At 36.7% G+C, this 26,410-nt stretch overlaps 1 protein-coding gene across 9 annotated transcripts in view; it reads right to left on the bottom strand.

Moving 5' to 3' along the window:
• LMBR1 (limb development membrane protein 1) overlaps window positions 1-26,410 on the bottom strand; it is a 252,588-nt gene that overhangs the window by 19,215 nt on the left and 206,963 nt on the right. For all 9 annotated transcript variants that reach the window (XM_049862905.1, XM_049862906.1, XM_049862908.1 and 6 more), the window contains 5 exons: window positions 18,093-18,169; window positions 17,386-17,463; window positions 14,151-14,224; window positions 13,817-13,907; window positions 12,283-12,349 (listed from right to left, as the gene is read on the bottom strand). In XM_049862905.1, the coding sequence (XP_049718862.1) occupies window positions 12,283-12,349; window positions 13,817-13,907; window positions 14,151-14,224; window positions 17,386-17,463; window positions 18,093-18,169 (387 nt within the window). The remainder of the gene's footprint in view (window positions 1-12,282; window positions 12,350-13,816; window positions 13,908-14,150; window positions 14,225-17,385; window positions 17,464-18,092; window positions 18,170-26,410) is intronic.

Here is a 26,410-nt window from a genome sequence, read left to right as displayed (position 1 = left end):
TGGATCGGAATTACATTAAATCTATAGATCGCTTTTGGAAGAATATTTTTACAATGTTAAGTCTTCCTATCCATGAGCACAAGGTATGTTTTTCCACTTACGTAGGTATCTTTTGGTTTCTTGCAGTAGTGTCTTGAAGTTTTATTTCTGTAAGTCTTTTACATCTCTGGTAACATTTATTCCAAAGTATTTTATCTTCTTGGGGGCTACTGTAAACGGTATTGATTTGATGATTTCACCTTATTATTATTATTATTTTTTTTTTTGGCGTAGAGGAATACAACTGATTTTTGTATGTTTATCTTGTATCCCGATACTCTGCTGAACTCTTCTATTAGTTTCAGTAGTTTTCCTGAGGATTCCTTAGGGTTTTCTGCGTATAAGAACATGTCATCTGCAAATAGAGATATTTTTACTCCTTCCTTGCCAATCTGGATGCCCTTTATTTCTTTATCTAGCCTAATTGCTCTGGCTAGGACCTCCAGCACAATGTTGAATAAGAGTGGTGATAAAGGGCATCCATGTCTGGTTCCCGTTCTCAAGGGGAATGCTTCCAGAATCTCTCCATTTAGGATGATGTTGGCTGTTGCTTTGTATAAATGCCCTTTATAATGCTGAGGAATTTTCCTTTTATCCCTATTTTGCTGAGAGTTTTTAATCAGGAATGAGTGTTGAACTTTGTCAAATGCCTTTTCTGCATCAATTGATAAAATCATGTGGCTCTTGTCTTTTGTTTTATTTATATGATGGATTACATTGTTTTTCTAATGTTGAACCATCCCTGCATACCTGGTATGAATCCCACTTGGTCATGGTGAATTATTTTTTTGATACGTTGTTGAATTCCATTGGCTAGAATTCTGTTGAGGATTTTTGCATCCAAGTTTATGAGGGATATAGGTCTGTAATTTTCTTTTTGTGTGGCGTCATTACCTGGTTTTGGTATCAGGGATATGGTGGCTTCATAGAATGAGTTTGGGAGTATTCTTTTCTATGCTCTGAAATACCTTTAGTAGTAGTGGTGTTAAGCCTTCTCTAAAAGATTGGTAAAACTCTGCAATGAAGCAGTCCGGGCCAAGGCTTTTTTCTGTTGGGAGTTTTTTGATTACCTTTTCAATCTCTTCTTTTGTTATGGGTCCATTTAGTTGCTATACCTCTGTTTGTGTTAGTTTAGGTAGGTAGTGTGTTTGTAGGAATTCGTCCATTTCTTCTAGGTTTTCAAATTTGTTAGAGTACAATTTTTCATAGTAATCTCATATGATTCTTTTAATTTCAGTTGGGTGTGTTGTAATATCACCCATCTCATTTCTTATTCGGGTTATTTGCTTCCTCTCCTATTTTTCTTTTGTTGGATTGGTCAATGGTTTATGAATTCTGTTGATTTTTTCAAAGAACCAGCTTTTGGTTTTGTTAATTCTTTCAGCTATTTTCCTGTTTTCTATTTCATTCAGTTCTGCTCTAATTATTATTATTTGTTTTCTTCTGGTGCTTGAGGGTTTCTTTTGTTGCTCTCTTTCTCTTTGTTCAAGTTGTAGGGATGATTTTGGCCCTTCCTTCTTTTAGGATGTGGTCATTTATTGACATAAATTGGCCTCTGAGCACTGCTTTCTCTGTGTCCCAAAGGTTCTGATGAGCAGTGTCTTCATTCTCATTGGATTCTCTGAATTGCTTTATTCCATCCTCAATGTCTTCTATAATCCAGTCTTTTTTGAGCAGGGTATTGTGCAGTTTCCAAGTGTTTGATTTCTTTTCCTCTTATCGATTTCCACTTTTATGACCTCATGGTCAGGGAAGATGCTTTGTAATATTTCAATGTTTTGGATTCTGCTAAGGCTTGCTTTGTGACCTAATATGTGGTCTATTCTAGAGAATGTTCCATGTGCACTGGAAAAGGAAGTATACCTGGTTGCTATCGGGCGGAGTGTTCTGTGTATGTCTACGAGGTCAAGTTGGTTGATTGTGGCATTTAGATCTTCCGTGTCTTTACTCAGCTTCTTTCCAGATGTCCTGTCCTTCACCGAAAGTGGTGTGTTGATGTCCCCTGCTATTATTGTGGAGCTGTGTATCTCACTTTTCAATGCTAGTAGAGTTTTTTTTATGTATCTTGCAGCCCCATCACTGGGTGCATAAATACTTAATATATATCTTCTTGGTGTATTGTCCCTTTAATCATTATATAGTGTCCCTTCTTATCCTTTCTGATGGATTTAACTTTAAAGTCTATTTTGTCAGAAATTAATATTGCCACTCCTGCTCTTTTTTGATTGTTGTTTGCTTGATGTATTTTTTTCCATCCTTTGAGTTTTAGTTTGTGACTCTAAGTATAAGGTGTGTCTCTTGTAGGCAGCATACAGATGGATCTTGTTTTTTAATCCATTCTGCCACTCTCTGTCTCTTTATTGGTGCATTTAGTCTATTTACATTCAGGGTAATTATAGATAGGTATGACTTTAATGCTAACATTTTGATGTCTTTTTTTGTGTGTTATTCACAGTTTCTTTTTCCCACTTAATTTTATGTGCTTAGTCGATTATCTTTATATATTGTCCTTTCCTCATATTCGTTGTTGTTGATTTTGTTTCTGCTGAGTCTCTATTTTTTTTTCTTGTAGTTTATTTTGATATGTAGGATAGTTTTGTCTCCTTTGTGGCTGCGTTAGTATTTACTACTATTTTTCTAAATTTAAAACAAAATTTTATTTCTTTGTATCACCTTATCTTCCTCTGCATATGGAAGATCTATGACTACATTTCTTAGTCCGTCTTTATTGTTTTAATGTTGTTTTCTTTTACATAATAGCATCGCTGTTACCCTGTTTCGAACTTTTTTTTATCTTGATTTATTTTTGTGACTTCCCTGTCTGGGTGGATTTCTGATTGCTCTGCCCAGTGCTCTAGTCTTGGGTTGATACCTGATATTATTCATTTTGTAACCAAAGAGCTCCCTTTAGTATTTCTGGTAGTTTTGGTTTGGTTTTTACAAATTCCCTAAAGTTCTGTTTATCTGGAAATGTCCTAATTTCACCTTCATGTTTGAGAGAAAGTTTTGGTGGATAAATGATTCTTGGCTGGCAATTTTTTTCCTTCAGTTTTTTATATAAGTCATCCCATTGCCTTCTTGCTTGCATGGTTTCTGCCAAGTAGTCCAAGCTTATTTTTATTCAATCTCCTTTGTAGGTGAGTTTTCATTTATCCCTAGCTGCTCTTAAAATTCTCTATCTTTGATTTTGGCAAATTTGATTATAATGTCTTGGTGACTTTCGTTTAACATCTACCTTATGTGGAGTTCAATGAACATCTTGGACTGATTTCTTCTCATCTTTCATGATATCAGGGAAGTTTTCTGCCAACAAATCTTCAACAATTCTCTCTGCATTTTCAGTTATCCCTCCCTGTTCTGGTACTCCAGTTACTCGTAGGTCATTTTTCTTGATAGAATCCCACATGATTCTTAAGGTTTCTTTATCTTTTAAAATTGCTTTATCTGATATTTCTTCAAATATATTCGTGCCAAGTACTTTATCTTCAAGTTCAGAAATTCTGCCTTCCACTTGCTCAGATCTGCTCCTCTGACTTTCTACTGAGTTGTCTACTTCTGTAATTTTATTGTCAATCTTCTGAATTTCTTATTGCTGTCTGTGGATTTTTCCAGCTTATTAAATTTTTCATTACATTCCTGAATAATCTTTTTAATTTCTTCAATTGCTTTATCTGTGTGTTCCTTGGCTTGTTCTGCATATCGCCTCATTTCCTTCCTGATGTCTTAAAGGGTTCTGTATATTAATCTTTTGTATTCTGCCTCTGGTAATTCCAGGAATGCACTTTCATCTAGAAGATCCCTTGATTCTTTGTTTTGAGAGTCTGTTGAGGTGATCATGGTCTGTTTCTTTATGTGACTTGATATTGACTGTTGTCTCTGAGCCATCTATAAGTTATTGTATTAGGTTATTTTATGTTTGCTTACTGTGTCATAGCTTTTTGCTTTGTTTTGTTTTGATAAGCCCAAACAGCTTGCATGAGTGAGCTAGCTTGATTATTTTCGCCTTTGGAGCTGTGATGTCCTGTCCCCAGCTGGTTAGAGCTGTTATCAGGTATATCAGTCTAGGAGTCCATTCACTTTTCTTGTATGAATTCAGCTTAGGTGTCCAGGTAGCTGATCATCAAGTGTGTGGTACTGGCTCTGTCCTACCGTGTTAGAGACAATTTTAAAAAATGAAGAATATAATGTGGAACTCTATCAAGAGAAATAACCTATGAGTGATTGGAGTACCAAAACAGGGAGGGATGACATAAAATACAGAGAAAATCGTTGAAGATTCATTGGCAGAAAACTTCCCTGATATTATCAAAGATGAGAAGATACCAATCCAAGGTACTAATCAAACTCCACATAAGGTAGATCTTAAAAGAAAGTCACCAAAACATATTATTGAAAAAAAACTTACCAAAACCAAAGGTAAAGAGAGAATTATGAGAGCAGTGAGGGATAAACAAAAAGTCACCTACAAAGGAGAGCCAATAATAATAAGCTCGGACTACTCGGCAGAAACCATGCAGGCAAGAAGGCAATGAGACGACATATTCAAAAAATTGAAAGAAAAAAATTGCCTTGCAAGAATCATATATCCAGCAAAACTATCTCTTCAATATGAAGGTGAAATTAAGACATTTCCAGATAAACACAAGTTTAGGGAATTTGTAAAAACCAAACCAAAACTACAAGAAATACTAAAGGGAGTTCTTTGGTTAGAAAATCAATAATATCAGGTATCAACCCAAGAGTAGAACACTGGGCAGAGCAACCAGAAGTCAAAAGCAAAGGAAAGAAAAAAAAAAAAAAAAAAGCCTAAAACAGGGTAATAGTAATGTTATTATATAAAAGAAAAGGCAACATTAAAATAATAAAGAGGGACAAAGAAATGTAATCATACACCTACCTTCCATATGGAGAGGAAGATACAGCGATACAAAGAAATAAAAGTTAGTTTCAAATTTAGAAAAATAGGGGTAAATAATAAGGAAACCACAAAGGAGACAAACTATCCTACTCATTAAAATAAAATACAAGGGAAAAATACAGACTCAGCAGAAACAAAATCGACAACAACAAATATGAGGAAAGAACAATATATAAAGACAATCTACTCAGCACATAAAATCAAGTGGGAAAAAGAAACTGTTGACAACACATCAAAATGATAGCACTAAATTCACACCTATCCATAACTACCCTGAATGTCAATGGACTAAATGCACCAATAAAGAGACAGAGAATGGCAGAATGGATTAAAAAACAAGATCCAACTATATACTGCCTACAAGAGACACACCTTAGACTTAAAGACACAAATTAAAACTCAAAGGATGGAAAAACATATCAAGCAAACAACAATCAAAAAAGAGCAGGAGTGGCAATATTAATTTCTGACAAAATAGACTTTAAAGTTAAATCCATCAGAAAGGCTAAGGAAGGATACTATATAATGATTAAAGGGACAATACACCAAGAAGACATAACCATATTAAATATTTATGCATCCAATGACAGGGCTGCAAGATACATAAAAAAAAAACTCTACTAGCATTGAAAAGTGAGATACACAGCTCCACAATAATAGTAGGAGACTTCAACACACCACTTTCAGTGAAGGACAGGACATCCAGAAAGAAGCTGAATAAAGACACAGAAGATCTAAATGCCCCAATCAACCAACTTCACCTCGTAGACATACACAGAACACTCCACCCAACAGCAACCAAGTATACTTTCTTTTCTAGTGCACATGGCATATTCTCTAGAATAGACCACATATTAGGTCATAAAGCAAGCCTTAGCAGAATCCAAAACATTGAAATATTACAAAGCATCTTCCCTGACCATGAGGTCATAAAAGTGGAAATCAGTAACAGGAAAGCAGGGAAAAGAAATCAAACACTTGGAAACTGAACAATACCCTGCTCAAAAAAGACTGGATTATAGAAGACATTGAGGATGGAATAAAGAAATTCAGAGAATTTCAATTCTAGAAGGACCCCGGTGGTCATGGCCCCCAGACCTTCTGTTGGCCCAGGACAGGAACCATTCCCAAAGCCAACTCTTCAGACATGGATTGGACTGGACAATGGGTTGGAGATGGATACTGGTGAGGAGTGAGCTTCTTGGATCAGGTGGACACTTGAGACTATGTTGGTATCTCCTGCCTGGAGGGGAGCTGAAAGGGTGGAGGGGGTTAGAAGCTGGCGAAATGGACACGAAAAGAGAGAGTGGAGGGAGAGAGCAGGCTGTCTCATTAGGGGGAGAGTAATTGGGAGTGTATAGCAAGGTGTATATGGGTTTTTGTGTGAGAGACTGACTTGATTTGTAAACTTTCACTTAAAGCACAATAAGAATTATTAAACAAACGAAGAAGTGAGCAGAGAGACCAAGCAAGAAGAGCCAGGAGCTTGAGTCCTTTGGACAGGAGGTCCCTGTGCTGAGAAGCTCCTCCTCCTTCCCCCAGAGCAGACAGAGAGAGAAAGCTTTCCCCTGGAGCTGGCACCCTGAATTCAGACTTCTAGCCTCCAAGAGTGTGAGAGAATAAATTTCTCTTTGTTAAAGCCATCTACTTGTGGATTTGTTATAGCAGCACCAGATGAATAAGACAGAATTTGGTACCCGAAGGAGCGGGGTGCTGCTATAACAGATCTAAAATGTGGAAGCGGTGTTGAAAGTGAATCAGTAGATGCTGGAAGAGTTTTAAAGCATAATAATAAAAGCCTAGATTGTCTTGAAGAGACTGTTGCTAGAATTATGGGCATCAATGACAACTCTGGTGAGGATTCCGAAGGAAGTGAGGAGAACTGTTACGCTGGAGACGGCAGCAGAGAAACAGCAGCAGCAGAGCAATCGCAGCAGCACAACCAGGAGACTAGCACGAGACAGTGCTGGTGCCAACCCATGGAGCGAGAGAGCTGAGTGCCTTTGCACAGAAGGATTCCTGGCACAGTGGGGCGCCTCCAGGCACTTATTGGTGGAGCTAGGCTTGCTGACCCATGCACCAAGACCGCTGAATGTGTTCAGGCCGAAGTTTACTGGTGGAGTGAGGTGCCTCCAGGCACTTTACTGATGGTGCTGAAGAGCTTTGGAACACTTGCCCAAGCAGGGCACATAGGGCAGTGATGTCCAAGGGGCACAAGAAGCCACAGAACCAGGAAGCAGAAACTTTAGAGACAAGGAACACAGGAAGCAGAGTTGCCTTTACAGTGGGGGCCTGGAAGGCTGAGCTGAAGCTCAGGGCTGAGAGACCTCCACCCAGAATCTGGAGAGTGTGGGCAACACCCAGAATCTGGAGGGCAGAGCCATTGCCTAAATAGTCTCAGAGAACACAGGATTATTTTCAAGCCTTGAGAGCTAATGTAATGTAATCTAATGTAATGTGTTCTGCTGACTTGCTTGGTGCCTGTTATCACTTCTTTCCCTTCTATTTCTCCCATTTGTAATGGAAGTGTCTATCTTGTACCTGTTCCACCATTGTAGTTTGGAGGCAGATAACTTGTATTCTAAATTTCATAGATGAAGAATTTTTAGATTTTGGACTTACAGTTGAATTGAGACTTTTGCTATGATATGATGGTGTGAATATGTTTTACATGTGGCAAGGACATAAATTTTGGGGGAACTTCATACTACCAAGAAAGCAGCACCAGGAACAGCACATGTCCTTTGGACCCAGGGTCCCTGTGTGAGAAGCTCCTAGTCCAGGGGAAGACTGATGACAAGGACCCAAGGACCTTCCCCCAGAGCCGACAGAGAGAGAAAGCCTTCCCCTGGAACTGGTGCCCTAAATTTGGACTTCTAGACTACTAGACTGTGAGACAATACATTTCTCTTTGTTAAAGCCATCCACTTGTGGCATTTCTGTTACAGCAGCACTGATAACTAAGACACAAAGTGATACCCATGGTGAGAGTTTTTAAATGTCCTACAGAGCATACCATACATGTATATAAAAGCACAAAAAAAGACATCAAAAGATATAAACCAAACTGGTTCCTGGGAACTCTATGGAAGGGACTGACATTAAAAGTGGCAGTCATAGGAATTTTAGTCTTATTTCTAATATTCTTTATTCATGTATTCATTTATATAATTAAAAATTTAAAATAAAATTTTCTACAGATAAGAAGATAATCTGTTTATCTGTATCACAGTTAACTATGTATATGCATATTATTAAAAATACTTAGCTAGGTTAGGCTTTTTTATTTTTAATATAAATTAGAGCCTTATCACATACAGTTTAACTAGAAGATTTTTAATAAGATAGGAGCTTGGCTACATTACATTTTAAAGATTCTTCCAGCTAAATGATCATGACTGGAATTATTTTCATATGAATAATCTTATTTTAAAATATAAACTAAATTTAAGATATTTTCATGTGTATCAGCAGATAGCTAAATTGTTTAGACATGTCTGACCAATGTGACCTATCCTCAGATGGGATCACGCATGGGCCCAGAAGCCAGTGCGGCACAGGAAAAACATGACAGGCAGAGAGTGGGAATGTGATTTGCTAGAGTTATCATTATTTGGTCTCTTAACTGTTGTAGACATTTGACAGAGAACAGTTTACTTAAAGAATGTTTTACTCTCAAAAATCCTGTTTTTTGTTTTTATACAAACTTATTTTTCAAAATTAAGGGCATTAATAATCACTTAAATGCTAATTAGTAGCAGTCATTTATTAATTTTCTACAATATAACTGAATATAATGAAGTTATGGGCAATTTCGTGCTGAAAAATTTTCAATGTGGGGTTTGGATTTATTTTTTACATCAAAGTCACAATTAGGAACATATACTAAGATTTATAGTTTTATTCCACATTTGTTATTTTTAAGTATCTGTATTTCAGTTTCACACAGGGAAATGGAAAGAGAAAGTCGAGGGTAAAGATTAGTAGTGTACTTATGTGATCCCAAATAAAGACCTCTCTAAAAAAGACTGGTTTTTAAACAGAGTCCCTTCATCAAGGAAACAAAAGAGAATAATCCACTTTATCTCCTAAAAGTAATGGACTGTATGGGTACTGGATGAGAAATATGTGGAAAAACTTAAATTCAAACTGCATTTGCAAAAGTATTTATGTGCTAATACCATGAGCATGTTTTCCTTTTTTTTTTTCCCCAAAAAACTGCATTTGGGCCTTGTATTTTTTATAACCTACAAGTTGCATAAAGAGCTTCAGGATGAAAACATAATTATAAAAAATAATTTTAAAATAGAAATTAGTAAAAGTATTGCAAAGTCTGTTGGATGCATTTGAGAAAAAATTTCCCCTTTGGTAAAAGGAGATTTCAAATAAAAGATAATGCAAAAAATGTCCAAATCTAAGTTGTTTCTTGATTAATCACAATAAAGAGCATATCAGCCATTGTATAAAACCTATTCTTAGAAAATCCATTGCAACTGTGATAAGTGTAGTAAAGACATTTAAAATATTTTATGACAGAAAAGTATCGGCATCCACAGATGAGTTATTAGGTTTGATCTCGTTCTGTTTTCACCTTGTTTGCCAAGCATCTCCTCTAACCACCTTGAGGGTCTGTTAAACTAAGTAGTAAATTGTTTACTAAAAACATGTACATCAAATTCAAAAAACATTTGAAATCTTGGAAACTGAAGCCTACACAGGCAGGAAAATAGTATTTTGGAAATTCTATGGAGCGGCATAGCATTAGTTTCAAAGGGTCTTAAAGGGTTCTAATAAGAAAATTATGCACAGACTCTTGTATTTCCTATGGACTACAAAGCTACCACTGATAATCATTACATTCGACTAAAATAACACAGTCACAATTTTCCTCACAACTTAATTCTTTGTGGCAAGTGATATGTTTATAAAATTTACTAAGTGGGGATTTTTCAAACAGCATAAAAAGTTTCCACAATGAAATATAACAAGCTAAAAAAAAAAAAATTTTTTTTTATTTAACAGGAATTCTTCAGTAAATGTGTCCTACACACTGTACTTAAAGAGCTATAAAACCAGAGCTAAAGTCTATAATGCCTATCATTCACTAATAATAGCAGCTGACAAATGGTTAAAAAGAAAAAAAAAAAAACCTGCAAAACACTTCCATTTTTGAAACAAAAGTATCACCAATTTAAGTATTTGATACTGCATTCAATGTATTTTCAGGTTCACAATTAAATTTATAGTCTTCACTAAAAAGCTACTGAAGTAAGAGAAAAACTGCACACATGCAGGCAAATTATGATTTCTCTTTTTACTTCATTTCTCATTTTGCTCTGAGCAATGGGATGCTGCTAGCCAATTTCAGAAAGTAAATGGGGCCACACTCAAGGTCAGGATTTACTTGTGAGAGGCAATAATAGGTAGAGTGAAAAACTTCCCAGCTTGGGATGCAGTTGTTAAACGTACTCTCTAACTTACGAGCTTTTCAGCTAGTAAATTAAAACTCCGTCATACACTAGGATCATATTCATGACAACTGTCTATATTTTATCTTCTTAAGTCAAAGACTGAATTCTAAAGGGTTAATAGAGGAATTACAAAGTAATTCTAGTTCGCATTTCCCATAATACTAAAATAAAGCTTTTTATTCTAGTCGAGAAATTTGCTTTTTTAATACTATGAAAAGCCTCTATGAATCTGTTTAACGTATTTACTTCTTTTCATCTATTCAGGGCCATCGGGCATAACGTGTAACGCAGTGCGTGTTGACGTTCTGCAAGGCGCCACATGACTCACTGTACTCCACTGCGCTCTATTAATCCTGTTTGGACAGCTGTGTCCAGGCATTTGTTAGCTGCATTTTAATTGTTCCATCTTTTTTTTCCCTCTTTTTATTTATCTCTATGGCAAACTACTCAGGAATTTAATTTGTTGGTCTCAAAAAGTAAATTTTACCATTAATTTGTTTTCTTTGTATTAAAACTATACTCAGCATGTAAATTTCTTCCATAGAATCAGCACATACTAACAATAAACCTTAAACAGCAAAGCACAGAAAATTAGTTTCATGAATATTAAAATAGTTGCGTATTTGTGATATTACAAAAGTTATTTGCTGGACTGTCATAATATAAATGGTAACATTTAGCTTCAAATCTGGTTAAAAGTGCTATTTTTGGCATTTTAAGATTAGCACACTATAAACAGATGTGAAAACAATAGTAAGTCCTATAACGCAAACACAAAGGAAGTTAAGAACGTTGAGTAAACAAGTTTGTTATCAGCCTGTGGAACAGTGGTCCTTTTTCCATTTATACTTAGATTTCACTTTTTACTGAAATATGAAATTCCTTGTAAGAATTATGAAGATAACCACAAAGCTTATATTTCCTTGGCACTGCCTGTATCTCAGATGTCTATAAATCCTGTATAAATAAAGGAAGTAATACAAGAGCTAAAACAAAAGCAATTCAAAGTTACTATTGATTTTTGTTATGAGCAAGTTGTTGAAGTTTAGTGACTGATTTTTCAAATCATTTATGAACACTCAAGTTAAAACCTAAGTCTAGAGAATCTAACATAACTGCCTAAGGAAAATTCCTGTCTGAAATAATATTTAGGCAAGAACTGAGAACACAATTTGCAATATCGCTTTATAGAAGATAATAAGGCCAAAGATTTATTCAGCTATCTTCACGACAAAGTGAAAATGTGTTTTACTTGTAAATGATCACTAAAATTCTTTGAAAATTGAAAAATTAAGAAAAAAATACTAATGACAGGCAAGTAACACCTACATGAACAAATATGCACTTTGAGTCAATGTGTGCTTCCACAGGTCGCATTGCTTTCAAGTTTATTTCATGGACACAAAGCAGCTGAAGAATACTTTTTACAAATTATCAATTTTTTAAATCACATACTAAATTGTAACTTTCAAAAAATTTTTATAAGAAAAATTAATTTAACATTTCCTACAAAATAAACTTCTTTTAAAAAAAAAAAATCCCAGCTTCCTCACTAGAGGATGCAAAAGTTTAATAAGCCAGTGAAAAAATATGCTTCACGTTTGATGAAGGAATGCCTGCAGGCACGTTAAGAAAAAAAAAGGTCCTTACTTAATAAAATTACTTGTCTTAGTATGGCCCTATACATATCATAGCAGAATGAAGTAGAAATACAAGTATAAAATAACGTGGGAGGAAGCATTATATTCCAAATGTGGTATTTTGAAAAAGTTTAGAAACTAAAGGAAAGACACTTAGTAGAGGTATCTTATAAAGGTCTAAATTTTAAACGAAAAACTTCTCATTGAAATTTACCCAGTGTTCTTGACATCACAGGCAGTGCAGAGCTCAGGACCAAGATTGACACACAATTCCCAATGATCTGTTTGAGAAATTAGAAAGAGTACCTGGCAGTTAAAGGGTAGGATGATAAATAAAATCTGTTCATATTCTAAGAAAACACTGTCCATTCTAGTTACCTACTGTACTCCGCCAGCCTCTTAATGACACTGCTCCAAATAGAATTTAAAGAGGATAATAAGCTTTTTCTATAGACGTTTAAAGTTATATCAGTAAGTTCTAGAAGATGTTTGTAACACCTGATACAAATACAAAGTTATAGAACACTTATATTATTATACACTTGAGACACTGCATTTTACACTATTAATTGTAGCTGCCAATTTTAAAGAGCTTTGCCGTCAAGTAAAAAAGAACAAATGCATTTAATACTTCTGACTGTATTTTTTAAGTCAGACTACTGCTCAAGATTTTTTATATAATTTCTACTTCTAATATCCTTAGCTATTATGCTTAAAATGTCAAAGAGACATATTAAATGTCTAAGAGAAATGCAAAACCTAAATTCTAGTAAATCATTTTCAATGTAGCCTATGCTTATTCTTCCTGTTAAATAAACTCATTTCTATGGAGTCGATTTCGACCCTCTAGGACCGAGAAGAGCTGCCCCATAGGGCTCCCAAGGCTGTAAACCTTCACAGAAGCAGAAAGCGTATCTTTCTCCCATGAGCTCGAACTGCCAACCTTTCATTAGCATTCGAGCACTTAATCACTGCGCCATCAGGGCTCCTTATTCATATGAAATAGAGGAGCTGAAAATACTGATTAATATTTATGATCACTTAAACTGGATGCTAAGTATCTCCAGTTCTTTATAGAAGTTATAGCAAATTAAATAAGTTTTTATATGTGTGTGTGTGTATGTATATATATATTTCCCTTTCAAGAATAGGCTAAAATATAGAACATATATAAAAACAAGCCAGCATCTCTTATTAACCTTCATCGTCAGCCTGTGGGAATATTTTACACAGAGTCACTACATAAAATAACAGCCTTTGTTATTCTGAAGCCAACGACATATTGCAGAAAGTCAAATTAGCCCCAGACTACAAAATGATTCTGAATAGAACTCTTCGGTCTTACTTTAATTATTCAAATTTGAAATACTTTGTCTCTAATACTTGTAGCAACCAAGTTCTTCAGATTTCAAACAATCTCCCTGAGGTACAGTTAGCACAATCAAAGTTACTCATTAGCAATACGTTTTCTTTAGAGGAAAAGAAGTCCTTTCACTAGCTTTCTATAGCTAGTTAACAAGCTCGGCAGTTCCGTGCATTTTACGAGTGAATGGATGCCATCCAAATTAAACACAGCACATCCTTTCCCACTCATTCAGCATTCTGAAAATCTTCCAGTTTGTGTTTATGCAACTCACAAACAAATACCTATCACTGCAAATGAACCATTCAGGGCAATTACTAAATAAAACAGTCCATTTGTCTTGGAGGCAAAAGGGAGGCCAGAGTCACCTAAGACTTTGCCTTACCTTTGTCATGGTTGTGTCATCCTTCTTGGGAGTAAAGTTTCCAAAAAATCGGAGGCTATAGAAACCGACAACAGAGGACACCATAAGATAGCTGTGAAAAATCAAGGGAAAAACTCTCCAAAGGAATGCACGTTTTCCTGAAGTTCTCAGCAGTCTCCAAAAAGTCTTAAGACTCAAAGGAAAAACAAAACAAAACAAAAAGCCACTTCAAGTGCTTGAGGAAGACTGACCTGTTCTTTTTCTTCTAGGCAAGTGTCTTAGTAAATCACCACTGTCCCAGGAAACTAGACAAAATACTTGTTAAAAGACAGAATGTTTACTTAAGAAAGGATACAAAATCAAAATGATTTCAAGTGCAGCTCCCACAAAACCAAAAGTGGAAAGAGAGGCATTTCCTATTCCAGGCCCCTGCAAAAAAAAAAAAAAAAAAACAGTACTTTTCAGAATTCAATGACACCATTTTATTTGGTTTCCCTAAAACTGTTCTTACGTCAATATAGGACAGCTGGAAATTAGAAACGTTAAATACTCTGGAATAACACCTAGACTGTCAAAGGCCAACGCGAGGTGACCTTAGGCTGTGTTAGTCAATTAATATAAGTACCATGTTAAAAATTTAACAACCTCAAAAACTTTTGATTTCTCTCAAATGTAAGAAAGTTACTTACCAAAATAATACTATTATAATTACTACTCTTATGCAATAGAATCATTTTTCTTCAGAGAATAAAAAAAATAGAATAGCACAATAGGAATAAAAAAAAACCTGTTGCCGTTGAGTCAATTCCGACTCATAGCGACCCTACAGGAAGAGAAAACATAATATAGGAATAGAAAACATAAATACCTGAGCCCTGAGGCATCACACAAAAATTAAACAAGGTATGCCCCAAACATAAGCTAACCATAGAAAGAAAAAAAACCACCAATAGAAAGAAAGTGAATGTATATAACCTCTTTCTACATTTGAAAACTTCCTTTCCCCAAATCTTCCTTAGGAATTCAGTATATTTGAAAAAGAAATAATTCAGTCATAAAGAAAAATGAAGTTCTGATAACATGCTACGGCATAGAAGAACCTTAAAAACAGTAAGCTAAGTGAAGTACATCAGACATAAAAGGACGAACACCGTGTGATCCCTTTACATGAAATAACTACCCACTGCCCCATTGCCATCAAGGTGGTTCCGACTCATAGCGACCCTATAGACCAGAGGAGAACTGCCCCATAGGGTTTCCAAGGAGCGCCTGGTGGACCCAAACTGCAGACCCCTTGGTTAGCAGCTGAGCTCCCAACCACTACGCCACCAGGGTTTCCATGAAACAACTAGAAGAGGCAAATGTACAGGTACGAGCGTAGACTGCTGGTTGCCAAGGGCTGAGGGAGCAGGGGATGGGGAGTGACTGCCCAGTGGACACGGAGTTTCTATCTGGGGTGATGAAAAAATGCTGGAAATAGTGGTGGTGGTTGCACAACACAGTGGATATAATTTGGAAACTGTATATAATTTGGAAACCCTGGTGGCAGAGTGGTTAAGAGCTACAGCTACTAACCACAAGTTCGGCAGTTCATATCCACCAAGTGCTCTTTGGAAACTCTATGGGGCAGTTCTAATCTGTCCTTTGGGGTCGCTATGAGTCGGAATCAACCTGACAGAAATGGGTTTTTTAAATATATTTAATTTACCACAATAAAAAATTTTTAATATAAAAAGATTTTTAAAAAGTAAAGTTACAAATTTTTTTCTAAACATTATACCTATCTCAAAACTTATCTTTGGCTAGGCCTTACAAAAATAAAAAGAGAAAAAGTAATATTTATATAATTAGATCTGTCAGGCAAGACAATAGTCTCCTACTGAAGTCGGAACATTTTCAAAGCTAGCTAATTAAAGGAATTACCCAGATACGAACTACTGTTTTACTAGTCAGCTTTAGTTACCTCTCACAGAAACAATAAGAATAATTAAGAACGTATAGTCAGGCTAAATAAACCACTAAATAATATTATACATATTACATATACATTCTAATTTTGACATAAAGAAGAGCTATGTGATTTCATGGAAACCCTAGTAGCACAGTGGTTAAGAGTCTGACTGCTAACCAAAAGCCTGGCAGTTTGAATCCACCAGGCACTCCTTGGAAACCCTATGGGGCAGTTCTACTATGTCCTATAGCGTCGCTATAAGTCAGAATCGACTTGATGGCAACAGGTTTGGCTTTTTTTTTTTAATGTGATTTCATAAACAGGAAGAACATGTGATACAAGGTCCTGACCATGGTTGGTGGGGAATCTGAAATCAAGAATATAGTTAATTTTCATACACACACACGTGTACACACACACACGTACGCACGCACACATGTGCACACGCACGCACACACGTGCATACGCGTGCACACACATACACACATGCACGAGTGCGCACACGCACACACACACGTGTACACACACGTGTATACACACACACATCTTCAAAGAACATGTATCTTTTTCTCAGACTAAGAAGGAATTAAGATAGGTATCAGCTTTTCTATAAGAAAGATACCTCATCTGTGACAACAAAAGCATGAAACAGTTTTGAAAATATCTTTATGGGAATGGGAGAGCTATTGACTAAGAAAAATATAACAAATGCCAATTTAGATGTTCATTAAGAATCTAAAACTTTATCATGACACCAGAAAAAGTATGCCAAATATGAATATTTAGTGGTAACGATCTTCTATTTGAAGACTATATTCAAATAGGTGAAATGACAGAATATAATAAAATCATCATTTTTTAAACAAGATACAAAAAAAATAATTCAAGAAAAGGAGTATTTCTGATCTCCCTTCCATTAACTACACACTCTGATTCAGTTTCATAAAATGTGTGACTCTCTTAAAACATAAATCTCTATAAGGTATATATTTGGATCTTCTGCAAACCCAATGAACTCATCTAATATAGTCTTTATACATCACTATTTTAAGGAGCCCTGATAATACAAGGGTTAAGCCCTGGGCTGCTAAACAAAAGGTTAGTGGTTCACACTCACCTAGCAGCTCTGTGGAAGAAGGACCTGCCCATCTTCTCCCGTAAACACTACAGACTAGAAAACCTTACGGGCCAGTTCTACTCTGTCATGTGGGGTAGCTCTGCTATGAATCAAAAAATGACTTGCTGGCACCTAACAACAACTTCACTATTTTAGAGTAGACATTTTCTTAAAGAATCACAAATATGAATTTCAATAAAACCAGGGTAAATTCTGACATGAAATCTAACAGGAAACTATGATACTTGAAGAAAAGATGCAGTTGTATGTGGAAGAGGAGTGATTTTTGGTTTTTGTTATATTTTTTAGAATGTAAAAACAAAATAAAAATACAAAATAAAAAAATTAGCAACAAAAATCACAGTATACAGACACTGTTTATAAAGGCTCATTGCATAAAGAGATTCAGATCACCTGAAGCACACACACCCAGAACGGTGAGTGTCCGAGTATGAAAACATTCGGGGCACACACGGAGCACACTTTTGTAAAGGAAAAGCACGTTCAATCATTGTACTTTACCCTTGTTCCCTTTGGCATCGCTGTTTCATCAACCAACAGGCAAAGAACATTACAAGCCACCAAGAGGACCGAGACGGACTACAACACAAAAAGTGGGCCGTTAGTGCTCAATTTCAAGGGCTTTTTATCACCACACATGTATTAAAATCTAAATAACCAAATGTATGTTTCAGTATAGAGCAAACCTGAACTCTACATAACACTCAAGTCGGGAGACTATCTACAAAAACTCCAGAATAAATTCTTAAAAGATGCCGCACATGATTATCATGTCAAAAGCTAATAATATGGAGACCCATTTACTAAGTGATCGCACTTGACGGGAACAAAAAAAACCCCTCAGAAGCCTACAGATGTAGAAAGTGCTAAGACACCACCAGAAGTACTTTGCACTGTGCTTTCCAGAGAGGCTGAAGCAGGGAGGGCGTCAGCAACACCGGTCTTTTCTTATTTTTTCTATGAAGTAGAAGGCTGAATTTTTAGCTTTCATGAGGAAATAGATTATCTTGTGGATTTTTTAAAAATTGCCATTAATTTTCCGTTTTTACTCTATTGAATTTTTACAAATAAAGGCATAGATAGATTTTAATTCTGTGGCTAGAAAACAAGTTCACTAGAAACCATTTAGCTGATGGGGTTGCCATACTCAAATGCAAAAATAAATAAAACATAATTGGCTTTATGCAACTAGGCAAATAAATTCTTACTGTCTCAATAAGAAGGAGGACCATAACAGCAGGATACACCAAATTTCGTTCCCATGCTGAAGCCTTTTTTCGCCTCTCTATTAGAAGGGAAAATAAAAATATTTCAGTAATTTCTAAAAATTCTCTCCAGAGTCACATTTTAATTCCTTAATGCTACAATCAGTATTATATGTAATTTCTTTTTCAAAATAAATTTTTCTCCCCAAAACTAAAAAAATTGAATTTTTAAAACAGCTTGCTCCAATCCTGTGATAGCTATATTTCAGCTCTATGAAGACATTTCACTTCTTAAGGAAATATATTAATACATACCTTACTTTAAAAATTTACAGATATTTGTATTTTAAATAAATATACATGTTGGTATAGAAATATTTTAATAAAGGAACAAGAATAAAAATCTCTAATCCCATATTCTAATGATAAAACACTTCTGGTTTTCTAAAAGCTGGAAATAAACTTCTAGCTATATCACACCAATCCTCAACCCAAGGACAACTGGGAAAGGTGGAGCAATTTAATTAAAAAAAAAAAAAGATTACATGAATTTATCAAAGCACTATCAAGACAACTAAAACTTGAGGGCCAATATTCTATAAAACTTCCCTTTTGTACTACTTTCCCCTGTAAGACATGGACCTATGAGGCTGAGAAATCAAGCAGAAAGCAGTTAAATAAATGGCAAAGATATTAAAGCAAAGCTTTCAGCAAGCTTAACAGAGCCTAGGAGACAACACTGGAGTTTAGGGTTACCAAGGCAACTACAGCTTGAGATATTACGATCATAACACAAATACCTAGTGCCGTTGAGTCAACACCAACTCATATCGACCCTACAGAGTAAAGCAGAACTATCCCATAGGCTTTCCAAGGCTGCAATCCTTACGAAAGCAGACTGCCACATCTTTCTCCTGCAGAGCAGCTGGTGGGCTTGAGCCACTGAATTTTCAGTTAGCAGCCGAGCACTTAACCACTGCACCAACAGGGATCCTTATTATAATCAAAGAGAAAAGGAAAGGGTGAAGAGGTGAGCCAGACATTCAGTGTCACCTTCCCCTTCAAGGCACCAGAGGCTAAGGGGTTCAGAAAATATGAGCTGAGAGGCAGAGAAGCTAAGCAAAGCTTCTGCAAGGCTCATGTTCCTCGGGAAGCAAAATCTAGAGTTGCCCGTCAGTGAAGAAGATGCGATCAAAAGGAAAAACAAGACAACCAGACTTTCAGTTGGGACCAAAGAATCCTATAGCCAAGGATTAATGCCAAACCAGAAATAGACCAATCCTCACAAAGACCAAAACCCAGCCTCAAATGATCTCAAGCCTAGATAAATTAAATCTGATTTGTCCCTGCTACAATTGCCTGCCAGAGTAAAAGTAAATCCTGTCTAAAATAAGGAAATATCAGGCAGAGCCAAGATGGCGGAATAAATAGACAATTCCGGTGAGCCCTCTTTACAGCAAAGACCCAAAAAAACAAGTGAAACGAGTGTATTTGTGACAAACTGGGAGCCCTGAGCATCAAAGGCAAGCTTAGACAATGAACTGAGGGGCAGGAGGAGGAAGAGAACTTTCAGAAGTGGAGAGGAGTTACCAGACCTGAATTGTGAGGAGCCCACAAGCACCATCCCCAGAGTGGCAGACTGGTACTAGCGTTCCGCCGCAGTTTCCTCGGTGAGAATAAGCGAGGACACAGCCAACTCACACCTCTGGAACCTGAGGAGAACGGCGTAACTGGCAAAAGCTAAGGACTTGCGTATGTTTTACCGCACCCACCCACCCCCAAGCCAGCTTCAGCAGCTGAATCCCTGGGCCTGAGCCAGACCCTGGTGAGCACCTAGAGCCATCCTCCTGGCCTTGGGGAGGAAAAAATTTGCAACTGGGGGGAAAGGATAATTTGCTACCTCCATTAACCAGGGTAGATCAGGACAGAAGCGGCTCCTGTCCAGGCATAAACCATCCGTGGACCTTGAGCACATTTCCCTTCTGCATGGACCTGTGTGGGCCTATTTCAGGAGAATAGGCCCTTGTTGGCAAACTCCAACCATTTCAGCTCTGCGGTGGAGAGGTGGCTATACGATGTTTGACACTGCTTTGCCTATTAAACAAGATCCTCACCTACCCACATCAGGGACCTAAGGACTGGTACCTTCACTGAGGTCACCCAGCCACCTGCGACAGGGGTCCAAAGATAACTGGTACCTCCCAGTACTTACAACCAAAAACCTTGGGTGCCCATGATCCCTCTGTAGAACCTACCCATCAGCACGCTCTAGGGAACAGAGATGCGTTTTCCTCAGAGACGCTTGGGGGTCGGTTCTCAGCTCCCTGCCTTGCTCAGAGCGTGACCCCCTGCTGCACCCAGATACCAATATATACGCCAATCACCCCTGCCCCTCTAAGACTGTACGACAGAGCCTGTATCACACACTTGATGAAACCGGAGCTGAATTCATATGAGAAAACTGAAGGGACTCCTAGACTGATATACCTGAAAACAGATCTAGCCAGCTGGGGAAAGGACACCAGAGCTCCAAAGGCAAAAATAATCAACCTAGCTCACTCAAGCAACCCACAGGGTTATACCAAAACAAAACAAAGCAAGCAGCTACGACACAGTAAGCAAGCAGATACTAATACAATAATGTATAGATGGCTCTGAGAAAACAGTCAATATCAAGTCACATAAAGAAACAGGCCATGGTCACCTCAACAGGCTCTCGAAACAAAGGATCCAGGGATCTTCTAGATGAAAGTGCATTCCTGGAATTATCAGATGCAGAATACAAAAGTTTAATATACAGAACCCTTCAAGATATCAGGAAAGAAATGAGACACTACGCAGAACACGCCAAGGAACACACAGATAAAGCAACTGAAGAAATTAGAAAGATTATTCAGGAACATGATGAAAAGTTTAATAAGCTGGAAAAATCCATAGACAGCAATCAGAAATTCAGAAGATTAACAATAAAATTACAGAATTAGATAACTCAATAGAAACTCAGAGGAGCAGAATTGAGCAAGTAGAAGCTAGAATTTCTGAACTTGAAGATAAATCACTTGGCACTAATATATTTGAAGAAAAATAAGATAAAGGAATTTTAAAAAATGAAGAAAATTTAAGGTTCACGTGCAACTCTATCAAGAGAAATAACCTACGAGTGATTGGAATACCAGAAAAGGGAGGGATAACAGAAAATACAGAGAAAATTGTTGAAGATTTGATGGCAGAAAACTTCCCTGATATCGTGAAAGATCAGAAGATATCTATCCAAGATGCTCATCAAACTCCACATAAGGTAGATTTTAAAAGAAAGTCACCAAGACATATTATAATCAAATTTGCCAAAACCAAAGATAAAGAGACAATTATAAGAGCAGCGAGGGATAAACGAAAGGTGACCTACAAAGGAGAGCCAATAAGAATAAGCTCGGACTACTCGGCAGAAACCATGCAGGGAAGAAGGCAATGGGATGACACATTTAAAAAACTTAAGGAAAAAAACTGCCTGCCAATGATCATATATCCAGCAAAACTGTCTCTTAAATATGAAGGTGAAATTAAGACATTTCCAGATAAACACAAGTTTAGGGCACTCGTAACAACCAAACCAAAACTACAAGAAATACTAAAGGGAGTTCTTTGGTTAGAAAATCAATAATATCAGGTATCAATCCAAGACTACAACACTGGGCAGAGCAACCAGAAGTCAAAAACAAAGAAAAAAAAAAAAAAAGCCCAAAACAGGGTAATAGTAATGTTATTATTTTAAAGAAGGCAACATTAAAATAATAAAGAGGGACAAAGAAATGTAATCATACACCTACCTTCCATATGAAGAGGAAGATATGGCGACACAAAGAAATAAAAGTTAGTTTCAAATTTAGAAAAATAGGGGTAAATAATAAGGTAACCACAGAGGAGACAAACTATCCTACTCATTAAAATAAAATACAAGGGAAAAATACAGACTCAGCAGAAACAAAGGCAACAACAACAAATATGAGGAAAGGACAATAGATAAAGAAAATCTACTCAGCACATAAAATCAAGTGGGAAAAAGAAACTGTCAACAACACACAACAAAAAGACATCAAAATGACAGCACTAAATTCATACCTATCCATAATTGCCATAAATATAAACGGACTAAACGCACCAATAAAGAGACAGAGAGTGACAGAATGGATTAAAAAACAAGATCCGTCGATATGCTGCCTACAGGAGACATGCCTTAGACTTAAAGACACACACAAACTAAAACTCAAAGGATGGAAAAAAATATATCAAGCAAACAACAATCAAAAAAGAGCAGCAGTGGCAATATTAATTTCTGACAAAATAGACTAAAGTTAAATTCATCAGAAAGGCTAACGAAGGACACTATATAATGATTAAAGGGACAATACACCAAGAAGGTATAACCATATTAAATATTTATGCACCCAATGACAGGGCTGCAAGATACATAAAACAAACTCTACCAGCATTGAAAAGTGAGATAGACAGCTCCACAATTATAGTAGGAGACTTCAGCACATCACTTTCGGTGAAGAACAGGACATCCGGAAAGAAGCTGAATAAAGACATGGAAGATCTAAATGCCACAACCAACCAACTTGACCTCGTAGACATATACAGAACACTCCACCCAGTAGCAAACAAGTATACTTTCTTTTCTAGTGCACATGGAACATTCTCTAGAATAGACCACATATTAAGTCATAAAGCAAGCCTTCGCAGAATCCAAAACATTGAAATATTACAAAGCATCTTTCCTGACCATAAGGCCATAAAAGTGGAAATCAATAACAGGAAAAGCAGGGAAAAGAAAAATCAAACACTTGGAAACTGAACAATACCTTGCTCAAAAACGACTGGATTATAGAAGACATTAAGGATGGAATAAACAAATTCAGAGAATCCAATGAGAATGAAAACACTTCCCATCAGAACCTTTGGGACAAAGCAAAAGTGGTGCTCAGAGGCCAATTTATATCAATAAATGCACACATCCAAAAAGAAGAAAGGGCCCACATCAAAGAATTATCCCTACAACTTCAACAAAAAGAAAGAGAGCAACAAAACAAACCCAGAGGCACCAGAAGAAAACAAATAATAAAACTTAGAGCAGAACTAAATGAACTACAAAACAGAAAAACAATTGAAAGAGTTAAGAAGACCAAAAGCTGGTTTTTTGAAAAAATCAACAAAATTGATAAACCACTGGCCAAACTGACAAAAGAAGAATAGGAGAAGCAGCACACAAGCTGAATAAGAAATGAGAGGGGGCAATATCACAAGAGACCCAACTGAAATTAAAAGAATCACATCAGATTACTATACTCAAATTTGAAAACCTAGAAGAAATGGATGAATTCCTAGAAACACACTACCTACCTAAACTAACACAAACAGTTAGAACAACTAAATAGACCTGTAACAGAAGAAGACATTGAAAAGGTAATCAAAAAACTCCCAACAAAAAAAAGCCCTGGTCCGGACGGCTTCACTGCAGAGTTCTACCAAACATTGAGAGAAGAGTTAACACCACTACTACCAAAGGTATTTCAGAGCATAGAAAAGGACGGAATACTACCAAACTCATTCTATGAAGCCTGATACCAAAGCTAGGTGAAGACACCACAAGAAAACTATAGACCTATATCCCTCATGAATGTAGATGCAAAAATCCTCAACAAAATTATAGCCAATAGAATTCAACAACATATCAAAAAAATAATTCACCATGACCAAGTGGGATTCATACCAGGTATGCAGGGATGGATCAACATTAGAAAAACAATTAATGTAATCCACCACATAAACAAAACAAAACACAAGAATCACATGATTTTATCAATTGATGCAGAAAAGGCATTTGACAAAGTCCAACACTTAGTCATGATTAAAAACTCTCAGCAAAATAGGAATAGAAGGGAAATTCCTCAACATAATGAAGGGCATTTATATTGGGTTTTGGGATACAAAGCCAACAGCCAACATCACCCTAAATGGAGAGAGCCTGAAAGCATTCCCACTGGGATCGGGAACAAAACAAGGATGCCCTTTATCACCACTCTTACTCAACATTGTGCTGGAAGTCCTAGGCAGAGCAATCAGGCTAGATAAAGAAATAAAGGGCATCCAGAATGGCAAGGAAGAAGTCAAAGTATCTCTATTTGCAGATGACATGATCTTATACTCAGAAAACCCTAAGGTATCCTCCAGAAATCTACTGAAACTAATAAAACTACTTCAGCAGAGTATTGGGATACAAGGTAAACATACAAAAATCAGTTGGATTCCTCTACACCAACAAAAAGAACATCGAAGAGGAAATCACCAAATCAATGTCCTTTACAGTAGCCCCCAAGAAGATAAAATACTTAGGAATAAACCTTACCAGGATGTAAAAGACTTATATAAAGAAAATTACAATACACTTCTGCAAGAAACCAACAGAGACTTACGTAAGTGGAAGAACATACCTTGATCGTGGACAGGAAGACTTAACGTTATAAATATGTCTATTCTACCAAAAGCAATCTATACATTTAATGCAATTCTGATCCAAATCCCAACGACATTCTTTAATGAAATGGAGAAACAAATCACCAACTTCATATGGAAGGAAAAGAGGCCCCGGATAAATAAGGCATTACTGCAAAAGAGGTACAAAGTGGGACGCCTTACTTTACCTGATTTTAGAACCTATTATACCGCCACAGTAGTCAAAACAGCCTGGTACTGGTACAACAACAGATACAGGGAACAACGGAACAGAAATGAGAATCCAGACATAAATCCATCCACATATGAGCAGATGGTATTTGACAAAGCCCCCAAAACAGTTAAGTGGGGAAAAGACAGTGTTTTTAACGAATGGTGCTGGCATAAATGGATATCCATCTGCAAAAAAGGAAACAAGATCCATACTTCACTCCATGCACAAAAACGAACTCAAAAAGCATCAAAGACCCAAACATAAAATCTAAAATGATAAAGATCATGGAAGAAAAAATAGGGACAACATTAGGAGCCCTAACACATGGCATAAACAGTATACAAAACATTATAAAGAATGTAGAAGAAAAACTAGATAACTGGGAGCTCCTAAAAATCAAGCCCCTATGCTCATCCAAAGACTTCAGCAAAAGTGTAAAAAGACTACCTACAGACTGGGAAAAAGTTTTTAGCTATGACATTTCTGATCAGCGCCTGATCTCTGAAATCTATACGATACTGCAAAAACTCAACTGCAAAAAGACAAAGAACCCAATCAAAAAATGGGCAAAAGATATGAATAGACACTTCACTAAAGAAGACATTCATGTAGCTAACAGATATATGAGGAAATGTTCACAATCATTCGCCATTAGAGAAATGCAGATTAAAACTACAATGAGATTTCATCTCACTCCAACAAGCCTCGCATTAATCGAAAAAACACAAAATAATAAATGTTGGAGAGGCTGTGGAGAGACTGGAATATTTATACACTGCTGGTGGGAATGTAAAATGGTACAACCACTTTGGAAATCGATTTGGCACTTCCTTAAAAAGCTAGAAAAAGAACTACCATACGATCCAGCAATCCCACTGCTTGCGATATATCCTAGAGAAATAAGAGCCTTTATACAAACAGATATATATGCACACCCATATTTACTGCAGCACTGCTTACAATAGCAAAATGATGGAAGCAACCAAGGTGCCCATCAACAGAGGAACGGATAAATAAATTATGGTATATTCACACAATGGAATACTATGCATCGATAAAGAACAGTGAGGAATCTTTGAAACATTTCATAACGTGGAGGAACCTGGAAGGCATTATGCTGAGTGAAAGCAGTCAGTTGCAAAAGGACAAATATCATATAAGACCACTATTATAAGAACTTGAGAAACAGTTTAAACTGAGAAGAAAACATTCTTTTGTGGTTATGAGGCGGGGGGAGGGAGGGAAGGTGGGAGAGGGGCATTCACTAATTCGATAGTAGATAAGAACTACTTTAGATGAAGGGAAAGACAGCACACAATACAGGAGAGGTCAGCACAATTGGACTAAAGCAAAAGCAAAGAAGTTTCCTGAATAAACGGAATGCTTCGAAGGCCAGCGTAGCAGGGGTGGGGGTTTGGGGACCATGGTTTCAGGGGACATCTAAGTCAATTGGCATAATAAAATCTATTAAGAAAACATTCTGCATCCCACTTTGAAGGGTGGCGTCTGGGGTCTTAAACGCTACCAAGCAGCCATCTAAGATGCATCAATTGGTCTCAACCCACCTGGATCAAAGGAGAATGAAGAATACCAA

The sequence above is a fragment of the Elephas maximus genome, chromosome 20, assembly GCF_024166365.1.
Source record: "Elephas maximus indicus isolate mEleMax1 chromosome 20, mEleMax1 primary haplotype, whole genome shotgun sequence".
Taxonomy (NCBI): Eukaryota; Metazoa; Chordata; class Mammalia; order Proboscidea; family Elephantidae; genus Elephas; species Elephas maximus.
This window is presented reverse-complemented; position numbering and strand designations above follow the sequence as displayed.